Source organism: Patiria miniata, unplaced genomic scaffold, assembly GCF_015706575.1.
Source record: "Patiria miniata isolate m_02_andy unplaced genomic scaffold, ASM1570657v1 HiC_scaffold_1, whole genome shotgun sequence".
NCBI classification, from domain to species: domain Eukaryota; kingdom Metazoa; phylum Echinodermata; class Asteroidea; order Valvatida; family Asterinidae; genus Patiria; species Patiria miniata.
In genome coordinates this window covers 20,518,082-20,535,760 of record NW_024037047.1, presented here as the reverse complement: position 1 = coordinate 20,535,760, position 17,679 = coordinate 20,518,082, and the positions used below count along the sequence as shown (strand labels likewise).

At 40.9% G+C, this 17,679-nt stretch overlaps 2 protein-coding genes across 3 annotated transcripts in view; one reads left to right on the top strand and one right to left on the bottom strand.

Annotated features, from left to right (window-relative positions):
• Positions 1 to 439: 439 nt before the first annotated feature.
• Positions 440 to 4,618, bottom strand: LOC119731563 (uncharacterized protein K02A2.6-like). The gene has a single exon (XM_038204745.1). It carries the CDS (start codon positions 4,616 to 4,618, stop codon positions 440 to 442), a length of 4,179 nt encoding a protein of 1,392 aa, XP_038060673.1.
• Positions 4,619 to 8,531: 3,913 nt separating this feature from the next.
• Positions 8,532 to 17,679, top strand: part of LOC119725262 (protein kinase C and casein kinase substrate in neurons protein 2-like) — a 33,248-nt gene continuing 24,100 nt past the window's right edge. For both annotated transcript variants that reach the window (XM_038196616.1, XM_038196607.1), the window contains exon 1: positions 8,532 to 8,641. The gene's annotated coding sequence lies outside the window, so the exon portion shown is untranslated. The remainder of the gene's footprint in view (positions 8,642 to 17,679) is intronic.

The window sequence follows — 17,679 nt, the reverse complement described above, 5'->3', positions numbered from 1 at the left end:
AAAATGTCCTCGACTGAAAATACTGTCTATAAAGCAATGTCACACCTCACAAAAAAAATGCTAATCCTACAAACACTTGTTGCAAGAAAACCAAAGTTCAAAACAAAGAAAATCCTTTTTTCCATAATTAAATCCAAGTCCCTAGACAAGGTAGCAATGGCTTTTTTTCTCTTCCTGCCCTTAATTTGAATAAACGGAACTTCCCTTAGGATTTCCTTCTTGTTTGCTTATTTTTTTTCTTCTTTTTAACCCATGACATTCCAATACCGTACAATTTCAACTGCAACCTTTTTTTTTGTTTCAAAACTGCAACTCTAAAAACTTGTTTAAACAACTTGAGTAACACGATACATGTAAACATTAACACAACTGTAACAACTCAAAGTGCAGTGCATGCACCTTTTAACTCTCATGCAGGCCTCTGCGAACAACAGTTAGGTTATTCCATAGTCTCAATGAGTCTGTCTGGGGGTTTGCTGACCCTTGACGAGCGACGTAGGGGTTTGGGTGAAGCACTGGAACCTGCGGTTACGGTCGGTGTCGCCGATTGTGAAGTTTGCTCACCATTTGTGACGTTTGAGGGTGGCGCGTGTGTACGTTCTGTCTGAGGAATTTGCGAGCCAACGACTGGAGCTGTCTCAGCGGTAGGGATAAACACCGGAATGGATGCTAGGTCAGACCTATCAGTATCTTGGTGAGCTGAGGTGTGCATCCCATTCCTTGAGTTCTGAGAATGACTGGTTGTTGACCGTTCTGCTCTTCTCATCTGATCCACGTGTCTTTTCCACACTCGACCATCCTGCAAAATTACCACATAAGACTTTGGGGCTGTGCGCTCTGCGACTGTGGCCAGCCACCAAGTCTCTTTTCGGCGGAAATCCTTAACCAACACATCCTCCCCCGCATAGAACTCGCGGAGTTGGGTCTGTTTGTCGTGGTGCAACTTTTGGTTGCTCTGCATGTTGACCACCTTGCGTTCAACGTCCGGGCGTAGCAAGGACAAACGAGTACGCAGTTCGCGTCCTAGGAACAAACTCGCAGGAGTACGACCGGTTGTTGCATGTGTCGTAGTGCGATATGTCAACAGGAAACTGTCGATGCGTTGTTGCAAACTCCGACCACTCGATTTGCTCGAGCTGAGAGCGCGTTTGAAGGATTGAACCATTCGTTCTGCTGCACCATTACTTGCGGCGTGGTACGGTGCAACTCTTACGTGTTTTACGCCATTCACCTTGAGGAACCGTTGGAACTCCTCACTTGTGAATTGCGGTCCATTGTCACTGACAAGTTGGTAGGGGATGCCATACCTGCTGAATAAGTCTCGCAGCACCGTGATGGTTGCATTCGCGGTGGTGCTACTCATGTGGAAGATTTCTGGCCATTTTGCGTATGCGTCAATGACGATCAGGAAATCGTGACCATCTTTCTGCGCGAAATCGATGTGAATTCTGTGCCACGAAGAGCTAGGCCACACCCATGGCATTAGGGGTGCCACAGCTGGAAGGTGTCTAGTCTGTTGACAGCTAGCACAGAGACGAACAGTCTGTTCGATGTCGCGATCGATGTTAGGCCACCAAACGTAGCTTCGTGCAATTTCTTTCATCCTGACAATCCCTGGATGCGCATCATGTAACTCACCCAGAATGAACTTCTGGTACTTGTAGGGTATCACAACTCTTAATCCCCACAACAAACAGTCCTGTTCCGTGGATAGTTCGTGTCTGCGATTGAAGAAAGGTTTGAGGCGTTCGTCCCTTACCTCTGCTGGCCATCCACTTTTAGTGAACTCTAACACGCGCGAAAGCACAGGATCAGTTCTTGTAGCGTGTGAGATCTCCTTACTGGTCACAGGTAGGCTATCGAGGCGTTTGTCCTCGATGTTGTAGATAGCGTCTTCGTCGTTCTCCTCCATTGTGGGTAATGGGAGACGTGAGAGCGCGTCCGCGAGCACATTCTGCGAAGATGGAATGAACTGCAAGTCGTAGTCAAATGCGGACAACATTACAGCCCATCGCTGAAGACGTTGTGCTGCAAGGGTTGGAATCGACGTCTTGGGACCAAGGATTCGCTCCAATGGCTTGTGATCAGTCCGTATGGTAAATTTCCTTCCGTATAGATATGTGCGGAAACGCTTGAGACCAAACATGATTGCCAGGGCCTCCTTGTCCAGTTGCGCGTAGCCCTTCTCATGTTTATTGAGTGAGCGTGAAGCATATGCTATAGGATGTCTGGAGCCGTCAGCGTACACATGCAGCATGACTGCTCCAAGTCCATATGGTGATGCGTCCGTTGCGAGCTCGAGAGGGAGTGCTGGGTCGTAGTGAGCGAGAAGTTTGTCTGAACTGATGGCGTCCTTCACTGCCTCAAATGCCCTGGTACATTCATCCGTCCACTGCCAAGGACAATCCCCGAGCAGTTCGTTTAACGGATGGGCCATGGTCGACAGGTTGGGAAGGAACTGCGCTTGGAAGTTGACCATCCCCAACCATGAGCGAAGCTCTGTGACATTCTGTGGAACTGGAGCGTTGTGTATCGCGTCAACCTTGTCGTCGGTTGGCTGAATCCCTTTTGAAGAAATTCGGCGTCCCATGTAGATTACGCTCTCCTGCATGAACCGACACTTTTCGGTCTTCAACCTAAGACCGTATTTCCGGAATCTCTGGAAAACGTTCTTTACATTGCGGAGATGTTCCTCATCCGTCTTGCCTGTAACAAGCACATCATCCATGATTGCGCATGTGCTGTCCAGACCTGCGAGTACTTGTTCGATGAATCTCTGCCAAATTGCAGGACTCGATGAGATACCGAATGGTAAGCGTGTATACCGATACAGTCCCTTGTGCGTGTTAATCGTGACGTATTCTTGGGATTTGTCGTCGAGCAACATTTGCTGATATGCGCATTTCAAGTCGATTTTGGAGAATTTCTCCCCACCGGCTAGCTTGCTGAATACTTCCTCCGAAGTAGGTATGGGGTACTGATCGGTGTGGATTGATTTGTTTACAGTATTTTTGTAATCCCCACACAGGCGTACCGTGCCATCTGCTTTGGGTACACACACCAGGGGTGTCGCCCACTCGCTGAAATCAACTGGGTAGATGATTGTCTCTTGCTCCATTCTGGCGAGTTCCTTTTCGACTGCGGGGCGAAGAGCCAATGGCACTGTGCGAGCCTTGTGGAAAACTGGAATAGCGTCTTCCTTGACGTGCAGTGTTGCCTTAACTCCACGTACTGTGCCTAACTCTGGCTGAAAAATGTCCTTATATTCACTTTTCAACTCAGCGATTGGGTCAGATTTCACACCGTATTGACCCTGAGAAAACAGATTAGGCCAGTCCAGCTTGAGAACTGTCAACCACTCCCTGCCCAACAAGGGTGGTGCGTACTTGTCTGCGTGGACGATGATTAGTGGTAACGTTGCTTTCTGGTCGCCGTACTGAACCTCGACAACCAGTTGGCCCAAAATTCGCAATTGGGCACCCGCGTAAGCGTGTAGGACACGATTCACCGGTTGCATTGGAATGTGCCCCAAATATTTGTGATAGTCTGACTGGCTCATGATTGATGCAGCGGCACCTGTGTCAAGTTCCATTTGTATGGGAATGTTCGCGATCTTGACAGGAACCTTGATAGTTGAAGTACGGCTGTACGTATCGGCTGTCGTGTCTCCTGACGTATCCGCTTTTGACTTATCGGAAGTCGTAACCGTAAAAACCGAGTCGACGAATGTACTGTCATCGCGACATGCGTCATCAGTGGGATCGTAAAGTTCGCGAGCGTTTTCGTCGTCTCCCACATAGCGAACGCGTCCTTTGGGCTTGGTTCGCTGTTGGGGCGTGTATTTCGTGGTTGGTGGTGCAGGGCCTGATTTACTATCAGACTTGCACTCTGACTGCAAATGTCCCACTTTCTTGCACTTGTAGCATGTGGCACTCTTGTATCGGCAATCATCGCGATTGTGATTGTTCAGTCCACAGCGGTCGCAATGCTTCCTTGGTTGCGACGACCTCGGCTTTTGCCATTTTTGATTACGCTTGTAGTGAGAAGTCACCCTATTCACTGGTTTAGTCTCCACAGTGCCCATGTCTCTCACATTCTTTGCAGCAGCCTCCTCTGCGAGAGCAAGATCCAGAGTTTGTTGGAAATTGTAGTTGCGTGCGAGCAGTTTCTTTTGGATGCTCTCAGACTGCAGCCCACAGATGAATCTATCGCGCAAACTCTCCTGCAGTTGATCCCCCGCAAAGTCACAATATACAGCCATTTTCTTCAAATGAGCAACGTATTCACAGATCGATTGTCCTGGCATTTGTCTAGCATTATGAAATCGAAATCTCTCTGCGACTGCCAGTCTCTTGGGTCTGTAGTGTCCCCGTAACAGTTTACACAAATCCTCGAATGACTTTTCCTTGGGTTGTTGCGGAAAAGACAAGTCCTTAAGTGTCTTATATGCCGTGAAACCAATGCTGCTCAACAAAATAGCCTTGCGTTTGACAGCGTTTGCCTCTGTCTCCGCAATGTCCACAGCAATGAAATACTGATCAAGTCTCTCCAAATATGTATCAATATCACCGTCCACTGGGTTAAATTCCTCGAACACAGTTCTCTGAAAAGTCGCCATTATTGTTTATCGTAGAACGTATCGTTACTATGCGTCGTCAACCATGCATGGAACAATGGCGATGTACATGTACGTTGTACTGTGTACCGCGTATCGTGTGTGCAAAAGTTATCACCGTACGTGTCGAGAAAACTTTGCAAAAAGTCCGTGAAAACTCACCGTCGTTTCACACAATTACAGTCCGTAGATAATCCAGTGCGTAACCCGTGTGTTCAAGGTTCATCCTCGTCGCCACTGTTGTGTTCGTACGTCAATAATACCCGATTAAGGAGAGACTGAGATTAGGGATACTTTTCTGGTTGCTTCGTATTGTATTCACGTTCATAACACACTAGAGTACACACGTACTAGAATGTACAGGCGATCAACAAATGACGTCATACACTGGTTGCACTATAAATAGATCACTGCAGTCTGCATACACTACACGGGGCGCGAATAGAATACACTTTGAGAGTCCCTTAACCCGTATATGCAATTGGAACGGGACATTTCGGACATTTAGGATGGTACAAAATCATTTCAAAATGGGATATCCGTATTTTCGTTGGAAAACGGCTCTTTTGTATCGTAATTATCAATCGTTGGATTAATTTAATTGGGCTGACTCTGTTTGAATACCGATTTATTCGGGGCGCGAATAGAATACACTTTGGATGTCCCTCAACCCGTGTATGTAATTGGAATGAGACATTTCGGAAATTTAGGGTGGTACAAAATCATTTCAAAATGGGATATCAGCATTTTCTTTGCAAAAACCGGTCTTTTGTATCGTAATTATCAATCGTTGGATTAATTTGATTGGGCTGACTCTGTTTCAATACCGACTTATTCGGAGCGCGAATAGAATACACTTTGGATGTCCCTCAACCCGTGTATGCAATTGGAACGGGACATTTCGGACATTATGGATGGTACAAAATCTTTTCAAAATGGGATATCCGTATTATCTTTGGAAAACGGCTGTTTTGTACGTTAATTATCAATCGTTGGATTAATTTGATTGGGCTGACTCTGTTTCAATACCGATTTATTCGGGGCGCAAATAGAATACACTTGGGATGTCTTCCAACTCGTGTATGTAATTGGAATGGGACATTTCGGAAATTAAGGGTGGTACAAAATCATTTCAAAATGGGATATTCGCATTTTCTTTGCAAAAACCGGTCTTTTGTATCGTAATTATAAATCGTCGGATTAATTTAATTGGGCTGACTCTGTTTCAATACCGATTTATTCGGGGCGCGAATAGAATACACTTTGAGAGTCCCTTAACCCGTATATGCAATTGGAACGGGACATTTCGGACATTTAGGATGGTACAAAATCATTTCAAAATGGGATATCCGTATTTTCGTTGGAAAACGGCTCTTTTGTATCGTAATTATCAATCGTTGGATTAATTTAATTGGGCTGACTCTGTTTGAATACCGTTTTATTCGGGGCGCGAATAGAATACACTTCGGATGTCCCTCAACCCGTGTATGTAATCGGAATGGGACATTTCGGAGATTTAGGATGGTACAAAATCTTTTCAAAATGGGATATCCGTATTAACTTTGGAAAACGGCTGTTTTGTACGTTAATTATCAATCGTTGGATTAATTTAATTGGGCTGACTCTGTTTGAATACCGATTTATTCGGGGCGCGAATAGAATACACTTCGGATGTCCCTCAACCCGTGTATGTAATCGGAATGGGACATTTCGGAAATTTAGGATGGTACAAAATATTTTCAAAATGGGATATCCGTATTAACTTTGGAAAACGGCTGTTTTGTACGTTAATTATCAGTCGTTGGATTAATTTAATTGGGCTGACTCTGTTTGAATACCGATTTATTCGGGGCGCGAATAGAATACACTTTGGATGTCCCTCAACCCGTGTATGCAATTGGAACGGGACATTTCGGACATTTAGGATGGTACAAAATCATTTTAATTAGGGATATCCGTATTTTCGTTGGAAAACGGTTGTTTTGTACGTTAATTATCAATCGTTGGATTAATTTAATTGGGCTGACTCTGTTTCAATACCGATTTATTCGGGGCGCGAATAGAATACACTTTGGATGTCCCTCAACCCGGGTTTGCAATTGGAACGGGACATTTCGGACATTTAGGATGGTACAAAATCTTTTCAAAATGGGATATCCGTATTATCTTTGGAAAACGGCTGTTTTGTACGTTAATTATCAACCGTCGGATTAATTTAATTGGGCTGACTCTGTTTCAATACCGATTTATTCGGGGCGCGAATAGAATACACTTCGGATGTCCCTCAACCCGTGTATGTAATTGGAATGGGACATTTCGGAAATTTAGGGTGGTACAAAATCATTTCAAAATGGGATATCCGCATTTTCTTTGCAAAAACCGGTCTTTTGTATCGTAATTATCAATCGTCGGATTAATTTAATTGGGCTGACTCTGTTTCAATACCGATTTATTCAAGGCGCGAATAGAATACACTTTGGATGTCCCTCAACCCGTGTATGCAATTGGAACGGGACATTTCGGGCATTTAGGATGGTACAAAATCATTTTAATTTGGGATATCCGTATTTTCGTTGGAAAACGGCTGTTTTGTACGTTAAGTATCGATCGTCGGATTAATTTAATTGGGCTGACTCTGTTTCAATACCGATTTATTCGGGGCGCGAATAGAATACACTTTGGATGTCCCTCAACCCGTGTATGCAATTGGAACGGGACATTTCGGACATTTCGGATGGTACAAAATCATTTTAAATTGGGATATCCGAATTTTCGTTGTAAACTGGCTGTTTTGTACGTTAATTATCAATCGTCGGATTAATCTAATTGGGCTGACTCTGTTTCAATACCGATTTATTCGTGGCGGGAATAGAATACACTTCGGATGTCCCTCAACCCGTGTATGTAATTGGAATGGGACATTTCGGAAATTTAGGATGGTACAAAATCATTTTAATTTGGGATATCCGTATTTTCGTTGGAAAACGGCTGTTTTGTACGTTAAGTATCGATCGTCGGATTAATTTAATTGGGCTGACTCTGTTTCAATACCGATTTATTCGGGGCGCGAATAGAATACACTTTGGATGTCCCTCAACCCGTGTATGCAATTGGAACGGGACATTTCGGACATTTCGGATGGTACAAAATCATTTTAAATTGGGATATCCGCATTTTCGTTGTAAACGGCTGTTTCGTAGGTTAATTATCAATCGTCGGATTAATTGAATTGGGCTGACTCTGTTTCAATACCGATTTATTCGGGGCGCGAATAGAATACACTTTGGATGTCCCTTAACCCGTGTATGCAAATGGAACGGGACATTTCGGACATTTAGGATGGTACAAAATCATTTCAAAATGGAATATCCGTATTTTCTTTTCAAAAACCGGTCTTTTGTATCGTAATTATCAATTGTATGATTAATTTAATTGGGCTGACTCTGTTTCAATACAACTTTATTCGGGGTGCAAATAGAATACACTTTGGATGTCTTTCAACCCGTGTATGTTATTGGAACGGGAAATTGCTGGCATTTAGGAGGGTACAGAATCATTTTACATTTAAATACCTGCGTACGTACGTGTCATAAAAGTATCGTAGAGGGCGCTAAACAACCCTGTAGTTTGGGAAAAGAAAATTGCGGCCGGGCCGTTTGACTTTGAGCATTCATTTTGATTACGATTTACTTTAGAGTCGAATAAACATCAGTTTCAGTTATTTAAGGTAATTCACTGTGATAAGAAGTTGAACTTTCTTTATAATTCGTTTTCTCCTAAGGTTTATTTGCAATGGTTGTCTAGGGCCACCGTAGTGGTAATCTTCACGGCGGCGCGCCGCCGTAAAAATAGTGCCTAGCCGAAAATCCGGCCAGCCGAAAATCTGGCCTGATTTTCGTGCCAAGATCAGCCTGGTATTTTAACGTAGGCAGGGAACTTCCAAAACGCTTTATTTACTCCAAATTAACTGCCGGATTTTTCGAAAACTGTGAGGTGAATCTCAAAGCAGCCTTTACTCTTTGCAAGGTTGGTACATTATAAATCCTTCGTTTTGTGTCAGTTCTGTTTATTTCTGTTTAAAGTTTGACAATTATACCCCATTTATTGAAAGGTCCGTCGTAATTTTGGTGGAAGTTTGTGCTGGTGTGGTGCGCCGAGCTGTCTGGTCAAAAATTCGCCACACGTCCTGGCGATATGGCGCTGGCATGGCCGGCGCAGGTGGCAGCCAGAGGGTAGACTTGGCAGAAGAGCACACGGTCGTCGTTTGTATTTCAATTGTAGTTTATTTTTGCTTTAGAAGCATACTCACCCTCTTTTAATATAGGCTAATATTATAGGCTAATTTTTGTGTGTGAAATTTCCAGATTCGTTTGCACACGTTTGCGTAGATCAAAATTTCAACATGAAATTTCACGAAAATTAGACATCTGAAAAAGGCAGCACTTTCTGATTAGCCTATAAAGAGGGTGAGTAGGCCTATGCTTCTAAAGCGAAAATAGGGAAAAATTCCATACTGGGCCACGACTTTACCTGCCGCTAAACACATCAATTTTCACCTCACCTTGTGATTTCACCCAAGAGGAATCCAGGAAGCTGTGTAGTGTGTTAATGCGAAACAAAATTAGGCAAAATGTGTTTTTAGAGCCCATTTTGGATGCACACGTCGTGCAGAACTAAGTTGAAGCAGCCAGTCAAAACTGATTGAAGTGTGGCTGACGATAGACAGCGGTACGCATGACGCATGACATCGACAACCATGACGTCGCATGAGCCGGCCAATGATAGTGCAATACGTCATGAATATTTATTTCTCATGAATATTTAGTTTATTTCAATGGCTACTTCAAATACGTCCAAAGATTGATTATTGCAACAGCGATCGTGCGCGGCCTAGCGGTTAAGAGTCTCGTGTTTCAAGCAAGAGTCCGAGGTTCGAATCTCGATGAAGTAAGTGACTGATAAATAAATAGGAATAAGGAAAGGAGAGGGTGAGAGTAGAGGAGGGAAAGTGGAGGGAATAACCATAAAGGATACAACTTTTGGCGCTTGAAAATTAATTGAAAAAAAAGTTGTGGCCCAGTACGGAAATTTCCCCCCCCCCCCCAAAAAAAAAATAACAAACTAAGCCTAAATGTGAAAATCAAAATTTGACAAAGTTCGACATGTTTTTGTACATGGTGGAAGTGTGGCCTTTATTTACAGAGGTACATGTAGTCCAGTAAATTGGCCACATTTATGGGGCTAGCCTGTTGTAGGCAGGTAGGGACTAGGGAGTCCCGAGAATTTCATTTTTTAGTGAAAAAAATAGGCCCTATCGTGATTTGTAAATTGTATCACTGAAAAGAGAATTATCCGGTACCCAACAAAATCAATGGCGTAACACCACTTTTTCAAGCGCCAAAAAGTTGCATCCTTTAATGATGGTCATGATGGTTATTTCCTCCACTTTCACTCTACTCTCACCCTCTCCTTTCCTTTATTCCCATTTATTAATCAGTCACTTACAGTTACATGTACTTCATGGACATTCGAACCTTGGACTTTTGCTTGAAAGACAACACTTTTTACCATTAGGCACTAGACCACGCGCACGATCGCTTTGCAGTGATCAATCTTTGGACGTATTTGAAGTAGGCCCTATCCATTGAAATAAACTAAATATTCATGAGAAATTCAATATTCATAATGACGTATTGCACTATCATTGGCCGGCTCATGCGTTGTCATGGTTGTCGATGTCATGCGTATAACGTACAAATGTACCGCTGTCTTCCAGACACTTCAGTCAATTTGACCGGTGTTTTCTTGGTAAAAACTTCAATATTTTCCCTGCTTAATTTTACTTTTTAGCACATATCACTTTCTGATGGCTAATAGGTCACTAAAGGGAAAAATTAGTGATGGCCAGATATGGAAATCTTTCCCACATAGGAATCCCAATTAATTAAATAAACATAAAGTTGATTCTTGAATCAGGTTTTTACCACTCATAACAAAAAAGTTGCAATTTTTTTCCCTGGACCTTCGCACTGTCCAGGCACGCACCGAGCAAACACCGCAATGCGGCCAGACAATGCCAGATGGCCCGCCGTTACGCACGGGCAAAGTATAGTTCCGATCCCGCTCCACACAACGCAGCACACGGAATATGTGTCCACACATTATCCCTGTTAAAAAGTGTTATAAATACTGCATGCCAGACAAAGTCTGGCAATGGCTGATTTCGCTCCACACAACACCGCAACACGGAACGTGCATGCACGCGTTATTACTGTTACCGCGTGCCAGACTATGTAAGTCTGGCACCAATGCCATCAGTGTACAATAACATGCAGTAGTAGACTAGTCTGGTTGCAATGGCATCTCATCGTTGTACAAAACTCTCTCGTTTCGCCTCTGTACCCCGACCTTTAAAAATGCTTTGCAGAAAGTTGCGGAAAGCTTTCAATCATTTCTTTTTATATGGTACCACTGTTTTAATAAAAGTCTGAACTGTGTGGGTACGAATGTGCCAGTCCGTACCATTTGTTTATAAAGTTATGATAAAAACAGTTACGATTTATCAAGTAGATATAAATTTTACACAGTTGTTTGAATGAAAGTGCCGGCTCACGCAATCTGTCAATATGGAAAGCGTGAGTTGAGAATTCGTTGCTTTTCCATCCAAGTGAATGCAAAGTTGTGAAGTAATGTTTTTGATAATAGGAGTCGGTATTCCTCTTGGTATCAGGATACTTTTTGTATTTCTAAAGTTACAAATGTACGTTGATACATTGTACTTTATTAGCATGGTTTGAAATTGACTAATTTTGCGTGGTTACAGATATATATACGGCCCCAAACCACTGGAAATTATGCAGTACTTAGGCCTCTTGTTGTAATTTGCAAATGGAGGAATGAGAGAAAAAGACGGACTGATGCATGGTGGTAGAACTAGAAGTACATTTTTGTAACTCATCCAGCATGTCCAGTCAGCTGTGTGTGTGTTAGCCCCAATGTGGCTGAAATACTGGACTACCTCCGCATAATAACCGCCACAAAATGCTAGGGATCGAAAAATCAATTTGAAATTGCAATTAATTATTTTGTCACTTTATACTTGTGACACAATGCCGTCTACAACTGCTTAATAGCAACAAAACGTTAACACACTGAGTATACAGTGTTTATACGTTGGTGAAGGGCAAAAACCTAATTTGATTTACATCACCCAGATGCAAAATTCCATATTATAAACAAAACGTAAATTCTGTACCTTCAGAGGTCTAGAAGTTTATCCTGTAATTTTGGGTTGAATATGGACGAATGCATCATGCATCATGTGCATGCAGGCGCCAGTTTTTGAACAATACTGAATGATACGCAAACAGCCATTTAAATTTTTCTTTCTCACCTCAAAAACTAACTTTTTCTTGTATTTCGCTTTAACAAAATACATAAAACATGTTTAACGTGAATATCTTGACTCTACTTACCAGTAGGATAGCTACAATTTTTGTGTAATTAAAAGCTGGCCATTTTGAACCGAAGTTGGCTGCCATTTTTAATTTAAATACTTGGCGGCCATCTTGTTTTTACTGTACATAAGAGCCAACCTCCTGCCCTGTGGTTACGATCTTGCAGCGCCATATTGTTTCCCATCATGCCTTGCGCGATCGTAACCCCTGGAATTGTGTAATTTAAATATACCAAAATACAGTACATTATAATTAGGGCTGCAGTTTATCTGTTTTACGTGCCGACGCCATCTTTAAATGTTAAAAAGTTGTGATTTTGAAGAATCAATCCTTTCAAACACAACGTTTGGACGTTGTGTTACTTAGTAAAGATTTGTATTAAATGTACGTACATGTACCCCTTTCGTGCCTTTACAACCACAGATACAGGTTTTTTTGTAGCGAAAAACGCGGCTGACATAATCCATATCGTATAGGCTTTGCGACTTTTGAATCATAATTTTTTTTTTCGTACGTGACGTTACGTGCAAAGCTAAGCGAGCGAGGGCGAGCGCATTATGGGCGTGCCCGGCGTGCAATCTTCGAAATGCCCGCGCAGTACGCTGTGAATAGCCATGCAGTGTCATTTACGTCATCACAGCCAGGGGTTAGTGTAAGGAACGAGCACGCGCCCCTGGAGTCGAGGCTGCATAAGAGCCATTGAAACTAACTTTGGGCAACCAGAAGAGGGCGGCATTGTAAAAGAATAACAAAATAGTGTTTATTGTCTTTTGGATACAAAGTCTTCTTTCAGCGCTGTAAAAAAAATGTTCATCAAAGAATTCAAAAAACAAAACAAATAGACCTATTGCATGTAAATTTGCAAATATCGTGTAACACTGGTTTTGCTTTGAATAGTTTGGTTTTGCTTTGAAGTACATGTATGAGTACTATACCGAATACATTTGTACCTAAAAGTTACACATACCGGTACGTACAGCAGCGAACAGTACCGATACGTTTCATGCTCATATTCTGAGTGGTGTGAGTCCCTGTGTTTCAGTCTCATAAGGAAATGCACGCCAAAAATCAATTACTTTCCCTTTTGCTATTGTACGTGCCTAAAGGCAAGCATATTGTACAGTGATGTTACAGTGTACATGTATGTGCATTGATTTGGCTCCAAGCACTTAATTAAATACGATTCAATACACAGGGTAATAGATACTAAAGCGTAGGGTTTGAATACTTATTTGCTTGTAGCAGAAGTAGACTTGCGTCAGTGGTGGCTGCTGTTTTGGAGCCAGTTAATTACAAATGTACCGTACATGTGCAATTGTATGTTTCATTGATTGGATATATATCAAGAAAACTCTACTTTTCCTTCTATGCTCAGGAACGCTCGGAATGTGTTGATTGAGACCGTCTTTCATTTAATTATAAATATGTTTATAGACTCTTTGAGACGTTCTTGAACTAATTGACATACTCTGCATAATGTCTTATTGCAGCCTGAACTTGCTGAGGAATATCTTGCTATTTTTAACTACACTACAAATAAATAATATTCAGTGTAGATGGATGTACATTGTACTTCATTTGAGATAATTCTAGTGAATCTCTTCTTAAATATTAATTAACCCTTACTCTCTGAGGGTAGTTTACTGCATGTCAGTTGGTTATGCCAATGCCCTCCAGCTGCAGTTTATTGGCAGATAGTTTGTCTTAACAGTGAAGGCTCCAATTGGCAGGAGTTGGAGGCCCTGGAGGGTGCCTGATACTGACCAGCTGGGGGCACTCACTTTGTTATCAGAGGACTCTCATTGTTCTCTGTGGCATGTATTGGAGTGCCTGTCCAGTTACCCTTGAAATGACATGGCAGATATGGGAGGGCCGTGCAAAAAACATATGCCATTTTCTTAAGGCACATAATGGCATGCGTTGGAGGGTCCAGTTGGGTAAGGGTTAAACTGATCCACATATATATGTACATGTATATACACAAAAAAAAATTAAAAATAATGTACCGGTACCTGGATGTACATGTGTACATGTGTAAACACAGTTTTATTCTGGTACACATATAAACATTTACGTATTAAGTTTTTTTAAACGATTTTGCATGCATAAATAATCATCTTTAGAAAACAAATCGCAGGATAATAACTACATGTACATGTACGTACACGCAGTCGTGTTTTACTATACGCCTGAGGACAACCTATTGTGTTTCCCTTTGTCCCTGTACTTTAACACTTTCCCATAGACTAAGCACATAAACGTACATGTACATGTACGATCGAGGACAGTTTCGAACAAAAGCACCGTCGTTCGAGGACTGAAAGGATCTTTTGTTCTCCCTTTTTGTGTCCGTCCTCGAGCGTAATACAAGACAGGAACACACATGTTTACATGTGGGCAATTCCACACCAAAGTGGACATGACACCAAAAAATTCAAATACATGTGACTTAAACAAATTTGGCATCAAATGAAAGCTAAAAGTCTATATTTTCAAGATTTGAAGTCGGAATTTTACTTTTGTTACATTTCGGTACCAAAAAATAGGATTACATAATAATCCTGTTTTAATCCTAAAAATGTGATTAATAGTGATATGGAAGTATTCTACCAATACACACACAAAAATATGTACTAATGCCATCAGTTTCTGTCATGAGAAAGTATTGGCCTTGAAAAACTGACTGAAACTTGTTTTTAATGTTTTGCGTAATTTGTTTCGCTTCAGTGACTTCTAATATTTCAGCCTTCGAAAATGTCCTTCCGTTACCGAAAAAATACATATTTTTAATTTATTTTTAAAACTTGCAGTATGAATGCATTGAAAGTTATTGTGCAAAGCAAGTTTAGGTAGGCCTTCAAAATGACATTATAACTGACACTGCTGTACTTCTCGTTTTGTAATTACAATTAATTAAATCACGTCCTTCCGTTACCAAATTGGTAACGGAAGGACAGTAACGGAAGGACAAATCGTATTTTTATCAAATGTTACGACATTTGTACTCATTTTTGAAAAATGAAAATCACTGCAAATACATGCATGTATAATGAGCATTGAAAGGACATTCATGTGACCCACCTTCACAAAAGCGGGATAAGCAGGGCAAGGTGTTTATTACAAAGGATGGCACATGCATGTACAACATGTACAATGTACATGTACATATATGCCGATGTACCAGTACTTGTACATGTATGGAGTTGTTGAAGAAAATCAAATCATAAAATTGCTGCCATCAGCATTCATGGACAATAGAGAAAGATACAATTTCTGTGAAGCTATCCAGAAACAAATTAAGTCAAAAATGAGATGGCAGAAAGTACCGGTACTTTGGGGCACTTTCATTCAATTTACATGTGTAAGACATGTGAGGTGCAATCTTTGACAAATTATGCCCAAGTTAACAACTTGAGTTTGGATGTTTATAAGTTAATTGTTACTACTCTAAATCATTGTAATTTGATTTCAAACATCGAATTTAGAATTCAATTAAAAGCAACACTTAAAAGTATAATGATTCTGAAGCCATCAGTTCTACCGGTAGATGTTTTTACCTTGTACATGTAGGCTGGTCGCCCCCCCCCCCCCCCCCCACTCTTTAGGTAAACCACTGAACCTACCGGTATTATTATTAAAAGTTGTTGGTGAACAAGTAACCAATATACTCAAGTACTCAAATACTGTGTATTTAAACTTTTAAGGATTGAGGTGATGGGTTTGAAGTTCATTTCTGTAGTTGTCTTGTGTTCGTGAATGATGTGTTTTGGGTTGTTTTCATTTTTCTTTTGTTATCATTAATTAGCAGGCTTCTATCTTTATCTCAATAGTTTTTTGGGTATAATTATTTATGCCAGGTCTGCATATTGTTGATTTCACATTCATTTACACATTTCAGCAATTTGTTTCACTTGTATAATTAGTGTAAATTCACATTTTGTTCATGCTATAATTGAGTAAACCTTTTGTCCTTCCGTTACCGTCCTTCCGTTACCAAATTATAATCCACTTAAAACATTGTAATTATATTACCGAAGCACTTAAAGTCAAATGAAAGGTGGTATAGTATAGATAAAGCTTCAGGGATTCCATTTCCTACCTTTAAAATATAATTGCCCCATAAAATTCACAGAGTTTACGCAAAACGCGAGTAAGTTGGAAAACCCTTGTCCGTTTTACCGTCCTTCCGTTACCGACCTCATTAATATTCATAATTCATAAACGGGAGGCATTCATGCCCCCCAAAAGTGTGGAAATTGAAGGTAGCATTATAGCAATACAATTGTGACATTTGTTTGCTGTAACTATTAACAGTGTCTGTGATACACACATTTGAAATTTTGTTTAATGAGTGAAAACGTCCTTCCGTTACCGTGGAATTGCCCATGTGTGTTCATGTACATGTGTACAGTGTACATTTGAAGCTTGCACAGAAATGTACAATTGTAAATTGTACATGTACCTGTGTGTCAGTGTGTGACAAAATTCTAAGGCATTTGAAAAACTACACCAATGTCTTTAAAAAAATTATTTCCATGAGGAAAAAAAAGTCATTTGGTCTCTGTAGCTGGAGTATTCAGGCATGCAATCACGCAGTCAGTAAATATTTAAGAGAACTTCCAAAAATACAATAAATTTTTGACTTTCTAATGGATTCGCCCTAATGGATGGGAAGCCTACAGTACCGTACATATACTTCCGACAGGCTGACTTTTACATGAACTTTCATAACTGGGTCATTCCACCGGGTTGGGGAACAATGTGTGACATATGATCATATTAAGAAAAGCATGAATGCCTTGCTAGCAGTTACTCTACATAATATTTGTTGTTGGGTGTTTCACTACTGCAGAAAGTTTGAAATCATTTCAATGTATTTTGCCAAAAATATGAGCAAAAAATGTCATTTTGGACGTAACATTGACACCGTGTCAGTGTTACGTCCAAATATGACATTTGTACCTGCTTTTTTAAATTTCTGCAAAACATTACCCAAATTCACTTTGCGTACTTCTTACTGTACTTGCAACACAATAAGAAAAGCTTTTATTATGGTAGTCACGTATCAAATGGAGCAGAAATGATAGCTTGGTTGTGTGGACGTAACATTTACATGGTGTAAAACCCAAATGTAACACTTCCATTGAGTGATTTTTACACCGTTACATCCACACTTGAGGTATTGTTTCTGCTATATTTGAACCCTGACTATACCAAAACAAAAGCTTTTCTTGGTGCTTAGGTGTCCAGTTGTAAATATGCAATGTCAGTTTAAGAAATATTTTACATACATGTAAAAAATGGCCAAAAAAGAATATTTGGATGTAAACATTGACACGGTGTCAATGTTACGTCCGAATTAATACATTTTTGCTCATATTTTTGTCAAAGTACTTTCAAATGATTTCAAACTTTCTCAAATATTGAAACACCCTTAATAGACAAATATTATGTTAAGCAATTGTTTAGAATGCATTGATACTTTTAATAATATAACCAAATATATGGAAGTAACATGCACTGCTTCCCAACCCGGTGGAATGACCCAACTAGTTTTGTGTGCACAGCTACCCAAAAGTCACCAATACCCCATATTGAAAACCACCC

Excerpts from the sequence above, each read along its gene's own strand:
- LOC119731563 (XM_038204745.1), bottom strand. The coding sequence starts at position 4,618 with ATGGCGACTTTTCAGAGAACTGTGTTCGAGGAATTTAACCCAGTGGAC.